The 7,616-nt window shown below is 35.9% G+C and overlaps 2 protein-coding genes across 2 annotated transcripts; both read right to left on the minus strand.

Moving 5' to 3' along the window:
* Positions 1 to 538: 538 nt before the first annotated feature.
* Positions 539 to 3,122, minus strand: LOC124436066 (transcription factor E2F4-like). The gene is given in 8 exon segments (XM_046985993.1): positions 539 to 869; positions 1,181 to 1,225; positions 1,305 to 1,361; positions 2,058 to 2,322; positions 2,410 to 2,474; positions 2,477 to 2,585; positions 2,767 to 2,871; positions 3,066 to 3,122. Coding segments are annotated over 8 exon segments (849 nt in total). The 3' UTR covers positions 539 to 723.
* Positions 3,123 to 3,756: 634 nt separating this feature from the next.
* LOC124437450 (1-phosphatidylinositol 4,5-bisphosphate phosphodiesterase gamma-1-like) lies at positions 3,757 to 7,602 on the minus strand. Its single transcript, XM_046987426.1, has 8 exons — positions 7,512 to 7,602; positions 6,795 to 6,840; positions 6,619 to 6,721; positions 6,418 to 6,532; positions 5,420 to 5,578; positions 5,248 to 5,330; positions 4,207 to 4,406; positions 3,757 to 3,947 (listed from the first exon to the last, which is right to left on the minus strand). The coding sequence occupies exons 1-8, from the start codon at positions 7,558 to 7,560 to the stop codon at positions 3,908 to 3,910; spliced, it is 795 nt and encodes a 264-aa protein (XP_046843382.1). The 5' UTR covers positions 7,561 to 7,602; the 3' UTR covers positions 3,757 to 3,907.
* Between the last annotated feature and the right edge of the window lie 14 nt (positions 7,603 to 7,616).

The raw sequence follows: 7,616 nt of genomic DNA on the forward strand, positions 1-7,616 counted from the left end.
GAGCACTTTCGTAACCAAAGCACGCATTTCTGTACTATCTGCGGACATTTGTGTAACGTAATTTTGCATTTCGTAACGTAAAGATTACGTAAATTTTCGGGCATTTTGGTACCTGACATCTGTTGAATTGAGAGGTTACAAAATTGTTTACATCCATCATTGTTTACCATCGTTATTTTGGAATATTTGGTGCAATTAATATTAAATAGTGAGGACACATAACATGAGCAGAAAAGGAAAATTTTATAGATGAGGTAAGGGAATTTTTCTACGAATCTTGTCTACCTGATAATTTTAAGCAATTAAACGATTTCATTTTGCAATATATGACATGTGCACTTAAGTCGCTCACTGGTCAATTGCGGTGAGTTAGATAGATAGACATAAAGATAGACATAAAGATAGACGTAAAGGTAGACATAAAGGTAAACATAAAGCAGGTACACACCACCCTGATATCATTTCGTGTATTCACCTCCCCTCCCGGAAGATGGCATTGATACGAACTAAAGCGAGTAAACAAAGACAGATTTGCAAGTTTATGTTGAAAAGACAGGTATATCCCACCCTACTTTATTTTGCGTATAACAATTAACCACCCCTCCTGGAGCATGGGTTCGATACGAACAAATCCAGGGGGTTCGATCATCACGCCTCTTATGATACATGATATAACACTTTAAAATGTCAGTACAATAGTAGAAATAATATGGTCTTCGATGGTTATGTTGCAGAGACACTTGGAAAAGCAGGCATCGCCTCAAGATTTGGAATGTCAAATAGATCACAGACGCCTTCGGAGCTTGTCAGATTGAAGGTATAGTCAGCATCTCCAGCTGGTGGGGAGAGTCGAAGAAGAGGAGCCAAAACTATCAATAAAAAAGTTGTATACATGGAAAATGTTAGTGTATATAATGTTCTAGACTAAATAAAAACCTGTATGAGAGCAAATGGAGACCTGTATGAGGGCAAATGGAAACCTGTATGAGGGCAAAGGGAAACCTGAATGAGGGTAAATAGAAACTTGTATCCCTGTGGATGTATCCCTTACTAAGTGGCTCAGTGAGATGGAAAGTGTAAAAGTCAGGAATATTGTGGCCAAAATGGGGTTATGTGACCCCTTACTTTCTCAGGATAAAACATGATAAAATAATAAGATAAGATAAATTTTTGACTGTACCTTCAGCTGAAACTAAGTCATCGATCATCGACACATCTATTGGTTCTGTTCAATGAAACAAATACAAAACATTAAAACAAATGTCCTCGAGAGTGAAATTAACCTTACGTTTGTTTATACCCACCTGGTTTGGCCTCATTTGAAAATATGATCTCATTTGCCACTTGTTTTAATTCACACTCTAAACATAAAATACCTGGACCATTGATTGATTGAATAACAAAAATGTTCAACTTTATGCTAGTGGGGTTGTGACCTTCAAATTTATGCAGGGGGGTTGTGACCATCAACTTCATGCAGGGGTTGTGACAATTAACTTCATGCAGGGGGGTTGTGACCATTAACTTCATGCAGGGGGGTTGTGACCATCAACTTCATGCAGGGGATGTTGCCTTCAACATCAGGGGTTGGTTGCACGAAGCCTGGATAGCAAATTTTTCTGAACGTTCATAAAACCTCTTATGGGAGATAAGTATACAATTTGAACTGTGCAATCACTGAAATAAAATATTGTTTCAAAGATTACAAAATTACTTTGTTGTAAGAAAAATATAAACACCTTTTTAACAAGTTTGAAAATTTTTGCTATCCAATGGATAATGCTATCCAAGTTTCGTGCAACCAGGCCCCAGGGTCTTTAATTTTACCTCCATGCAAGAGGTTAACTATGCACAAATATATAAAAAAAATGTGTAAAAAATTTATTCAGATATATGTTTGTGAGAACTGAACAGTTAATTGATTGAATAACAGCAGCATACAACAATGGATGGGGGGGAGTTTGCAACTTTAAGCAAGGGGGCTAAAAGAACAAATAAAGAACCCATGCTTGTGTTGTATGGCATCAACTTTAATTGAAATAAATTAAACACTTCACCTGAAAGAGATGTTTCCATAGCAATAGACTGTTTCGTTTTTCCAAAATCTAAAGGTTTTTCGGCAACTGTTGTGATCTTCTCATTAACAATAGGTAACAGGTTGTCATCATTTGCAAACGTAGATGATTGAGGTAAGGATAAGGGTGGGGGTACAGGTGTGACCACTGGACGGTTGTTCAGGGGATCTTTATTGACCAGTAAGACATTGATTTCACCCAACTGACTTTTTAAATGAATTTGATAACGTCTGTCAATGCCTAATCTCTGTAAGGGACAAAAATGTTCATAAAAAAAGACAATACAAAACAAATGCAAGCAATTCACCTTTACACCTTCACTCTGCTAAGCTACCTTTTCTGGGATTGGGACCTCCAACTCGGTTCCGGCAGGAGCTTGGATTGCAAGAAGTATCTGCGGAAACACTGACATAGGTCATCATATGTTACATATGCCAGCTTCGTTATCAAAATCTTGAGGCGATTTTCTAAATCAAGATTTGTGTTCATTCTCATCCAAAGCTGCAAGTTCTAAAATCGAATTCTGATATCAGATCTTGCTCTGTTGAAAAGTTTAGGCAATGAATAAAAAGGCTGGTGATTATGCATAGCTTTCAAGTTGAAATCTTGCTGCAAATATTCTTCATTTGTTGTATCGTAGGAAATAACCTACAAAAATTCAAATTCTTTCAATTTATTTGGAAATACCTACTTCCATTGAATGCTGTTTTTCGATTTCTTCTCGATGAGGCCAATTCCCTCTAGCACATTTGTAATGTCGTAAATTCTTCTCTTCTGTCGTACAGCGTAAGTCCAGCTGAACAAATATACGTTTTAAATAAACGTTACAACATTCCATGATTTCGACAACGAACAGCCAGGGGATACATGATGAAATTCAACATAGAATCTTTCCAATCCAACGAACGCTAAATCAATACTAACCATTTTTAAATCAAGAACGCCATCCTTGGCTTCTTGTAAAGGTTACGAATTTCGTTGTTAATAAACCAGTGATTTCTCGTGCCGTCCGCTTGGCGTTCCTGGTGAACTAGTGAAATCGGCCATTTTGTTTGGAAAACGAACAAAATCTTCAGTGATTTTATTGGTCCTTTTTTCACTTTCAAATATACCGCTCGTTTTTATTGGTTTTTAATGATGACACAAATACTTTTGAGGGGGGAGTACCAAAGTCTTCGTTTTGACAATCATCTTTCATGCCGTTATCATTGTATGTGTCGACTATGTAGGGTATCTACTATGTTGGGTGGCAACTATGTACAGTGTCTTCTGAATAGGATATTGACGGGGTTAACTAAATAGGGCGTCTACTAAGTACAGTGATTACTAAAAAGGATATTTAATAAGTAATTGTCTTACAATTTTTGTACACAATTACACATGTAATGATTACACAATTACACATGTAATGATACAGGAGCATAGACAAGCATAGACAGTGTTCATGAAGTAATTCCGAATACACAATGACTTAAGCTGATGAGCTTTGACAGCTTTTGAGCATTGTCAAACTATAAAACCATTGTTCAAAAGCAACACAGATCAGCCAAGGAAAGAAAATTACCTGCGTTTATTTCAAAACTTCCAGACCAATCAATTCAGACCAATCGATTCAGACCAATCAATTCAGACAAATCAATTCAGACAAATCAATTCAGACAAATCAATTCAGACAAATCAATTCAGACAAATCAATTCAGATTAATCAATCATTGAAATATTCAAAATCTAACTACGACTATGAGCTGGACGTTCAATAAATATTAAAAAATTGCATTTTAAACTTTACAAGCACGACACGATATAAAATACGTTATTTTTCCCCATTGACGTTACATTGACTTCGTCTTCATTTGTTTCTCCCCACGATTCCTGAAAATGGAAGCACAGAGGAATTTTAAGAACTGGGAATTCATCGCAAAATTGAGGAATAAAAGAATTTACGAAATTTTAATATTAGTAAGGAAAAAATAATAGAAAAAGCTACCTATTATATTTTATTCTATATATATATATTACATATTATTCAGTCTCTTGATATAAAAATTAGCCGAGTCTCCGTTTCCAAACCCCATTAACAACAGTCGAATTGAAAACTGACTAAAGAAATATTTAAAAGAGTAAAACATACTTCGCTGTCCTTTTTGCAAGCAGTGTCCTGAGTTGTATTTGTTTTTCACGGAATTCATTGTCCAACATTTTCATAGTTGATAGCTCCAAGGACTCTTCGGAATTATTAATGTGCGAGGCTTCTTGGCCTATTCTCGTCGTGATCTGTTGCATTTGGCTTCGTAGATCATGAATGTTAGTATAAACTTCTTCGTCTTCATCCTGGTGATGGAGATCAATGGAGTAATCAGCTTTTTCAAAAGCAAAAAAATGTGTCTACCTTTATGTCTACCTTTATGTCTACCTTTATGTCTACCTTTATGTCTACCTTTATGTCTATCTTTATGTCTATCTTTATGTTTATCTTTATGTCTACCTTTATGTCTACCTTTATGTCTATCTTTATGTCTATCTTTATGTTTATCTTTACCACCTTTATGTCTACACTATGTCTATCTTTATGTCTATCTTTATGTTTATCTTTATGTCTACCTTTATGTCTACCTTTATGTCTACCTTTATGTCTATCTTTATGTCTATCTTTATGTTTATCTTTGTGTCTATCCTTGTGTCTACCTTTATGTGTACTTTTATGTCTACCGTTATGTCTACCTTTGTGTCTACCTTTGTGTCTATCTTTGTGTCACACCTTTATGTCTAACTATGTCTATCTTTGTGTCTATCTTTGTGTTTACCTTTATGTCTACTTTTATGTCTACCTTCATGCCTACCTTTACAACTACCTAAGGGTTTGCCTTCATGTCTACCTTGATGTCTTCCTTTTTGTCTATGTTGTCTATCTTTATGTCTATTTTGAGGGTACATTGATGTCTAACTTTGTGTCTGCTTTGTGTACACATTTCTGTCTAACTTTGTATCTAACTTTTCTGTACGTTTGTCTTCAAATTTAAGTCTACCTTTGTCTACTTTTTGAAAGTGGTTCTAGTGTCACCAACCACAGAAAGAGACAGTATGATTTATTGCCATCAACAAAAAGAAGTTATATGGTGTATTATCATAAATCATACATATTGTCATCAACCACAGGAAAGTAGAATCCTACCATGAACATATCCAAATGGATCAATAACGCGCTCATCTCCAAGTCTTCATTATAAGCATTTTTCAATGGTACTGATCTGTAACCTTAACAAATATAAAAACACAGAAACAGATAATCAAAATAGCTGTTTTCCGTCATACAGTGTCAAAACTTTGTCTATTTAAAAACTCACCCAATCGTAGGCTCCCAAGTGGAAACACGGCTTGGGCAACAAAGTTGGGATCACCGAACATGTCTTCGTCATAAACGGCGAATCGAATGTAAGCCAGGGGGGGACAAAGCACGTCGAATTCAGTGTGCATGTTGAAGACTGGGTTCAAACCGTTGACATCTAAAAATTTGGATGAAAACGGAGACAATGATTAACTTGCTATTACCTGACTACGTCACAACAACGTGATGTTGTTATCTATGATATTAAGCTATGAAAGAAACTAGAACTCTGTTTTAGTGCATTAAAATAGAAAAGATAGAAATCACGACATTGTGAATTTGAATAGGAGCGAAGATTTGATCAATACTCTTTGTTGGAGAAACATTAATATATATATATATAGGGTGTATCAAAAAAACTGAGCAACTGGGAAATCATCGCTAAAGTCGTCAGCGCGCTAGATCTGCAAAAACCTTTTGTGGAAATAGGTGGTTATTCTCATATGACATTAAAAGTTGCGCAAAATAATGCGCAATTCGGATGCTTAGCGTTCGTGCACGGTTTGAGTAAATTTCGTGGGAGTTGATAAGCTTGAAAAACATGTGCCATATTTTAACTCTGTTTGTTCCAATTGCTTATTAGCTTTGTTATTTACGTACGCAAGCTATTTCAAAATTGCTTCTCGGTAACACAATTCTCACTCTTAAAATGGGTAAATATCTGCAAAAATTTTACTGTCAGATGATCCACTGGAAGTCCAACAACATTCTTCCACCAAATTTTCTTGCTCTGCAATAATTTTACTGTCAGATGATCCAGTGGAAGTCCAACAACATTCTTCCACCGAATTTTCTTGCTCTGCAATAATTTTACGGTCAGATGATCTAGTGGAAGTCCAACAACATTCTTCCACCAAATGTTTTTGCAGATCTTGTGTGCTGATAACATTTACGGCGTTTTCCTATCTGTTCAGTTTTTTTTATACACCCTGTATGATAAAAACTTTTCCACATTACCTTGTGTTTTAGTTCTACATTTCTGTGTGTCATATTGAGCTCCAACGATTTCCACTTCGACGAACGGTGACGTGACACCTCGAGCTATCTTCGGTAAATGTCGACCAGAGATTATCTGAATAAAAAACGCGCCCACGTTTAAAACGAAGTCGGTCAGCAAATTTCAATCGAGGATTTTTGGGCGGGAAAATGAGCACCTACCGTTAAACTAATGGTGACAGGTTTGACGCTTTTTAGTAAGCTTGTATTGTATGGATCGAAATTTTCTAAACTCATGCAGTCTGGCTTTAATACATAACCACATCTGTATGAAAAAAATATGATCAGCAAAGATCCCTCAATGTTGCCATTATGATATATACTATGCAAAACCGTACCCTCCGTTATCCATGAACCTTCCGTGATTTAGTTGCATAGGTCGATCTGAAAATCAAAATAACACAAACTTAAAGGTAGTAAGATGACAACAGTCTCCCGAGAGAGTCGAAAAAATTTTCAAAATAAAATTCTTATTTGCTCGTGGAAAAAATTTCCATAAACAAATGATCATTTGCAGCTTAATTAATGAACAATGTCTGCCGCTGTTCGAAAAAAAATATTGCGGGCACAAAAATGAGAAAAATGGCGGCAATTCTACTTAACAAAAAAATGATGTTTAGGATTAGAATTATGGAAAGGATTAAAATTTACGAAAACACGGCTAACCCTAATCATAACCCTAATGCTGGTAGTCAGTGGCGTATACCCCAGCCTGGAAATTTGGTCCTGCTATGTTAATTTTTCTGTGTTCACTCACTGTACAAAGATGAGATTTCTAAAGAAATAATGCTAATGTCCAAAATTTACATAGCACGACCAAAACTTGCGGGCTGGCTACGGTACTGCTGGTCGTATTGTAGTAGTTATTGTATTGTAGTAGTAGTAGTAGTAGTAGTAGTAGTAGTAGTAGTAGTAGTTATTCTCATGCGTGCCCACAGTACTTTAAGTCAACGCAAAAACTACAGCGAAGCAAGATAATAGTACCATTGCAAAGTTAACGGAGGAGATGGTGAATTGCTGTAATCATTCATTAAATAAAATAAAACCTCGTTTACCAGAAGTTTGATAATTTAAGGCACACATTTGTACTCCACAATTCCACATCGTTGTTGGATCGTAATTCGTCGACTCGACGCGTGTTCCCTTCGGGTAAGATACGA

The sequence above is a fragment of the Xenia sp. Carnegie-2017 genome, unplaced genomic scaffold (assembly GCF_021976095.1).
Source record: "Xenia sp. Carnegie-2017 unplaced genomic scaffold, XeniaSp_v1 HiC_scaffold_16, whole genome shotgun sequence".
NCBI lineage: Eukaryota > Metazoa > Cnidaria > Anthozoa > Malacalcyonacea > Xeniidae > Xenia > Xenia sp. Carnegie-2017.

What these genes read in the sequence shown, in the direction of transcription:
- LOC124437450 (XM_046987426.1), bottom strand. Translation starts at nt 7,560, where the DNA reads ATGTGGAATTGTGGAGTACAAATGTGTGCCTTAAATTATCAAACTTCT. An exon ending in ATGTAGAACTAAAACACAAG is followed by an intron (nt 5,579 to 6,417) that starts GTAATGTGGAAA and finishes CCAAATTTTTAG; the next exon opens with ATGTCAACGGTTTGAACCCA. An exon ending in TCCATTTGGATATGTTCATG is followed by an intron (nt 4,407 to 5,247) that starts GTAGGATTCTAC and finishes CTCCATCACCAG; the next exon opens with GATGAAGACGAAGAAGTTTA.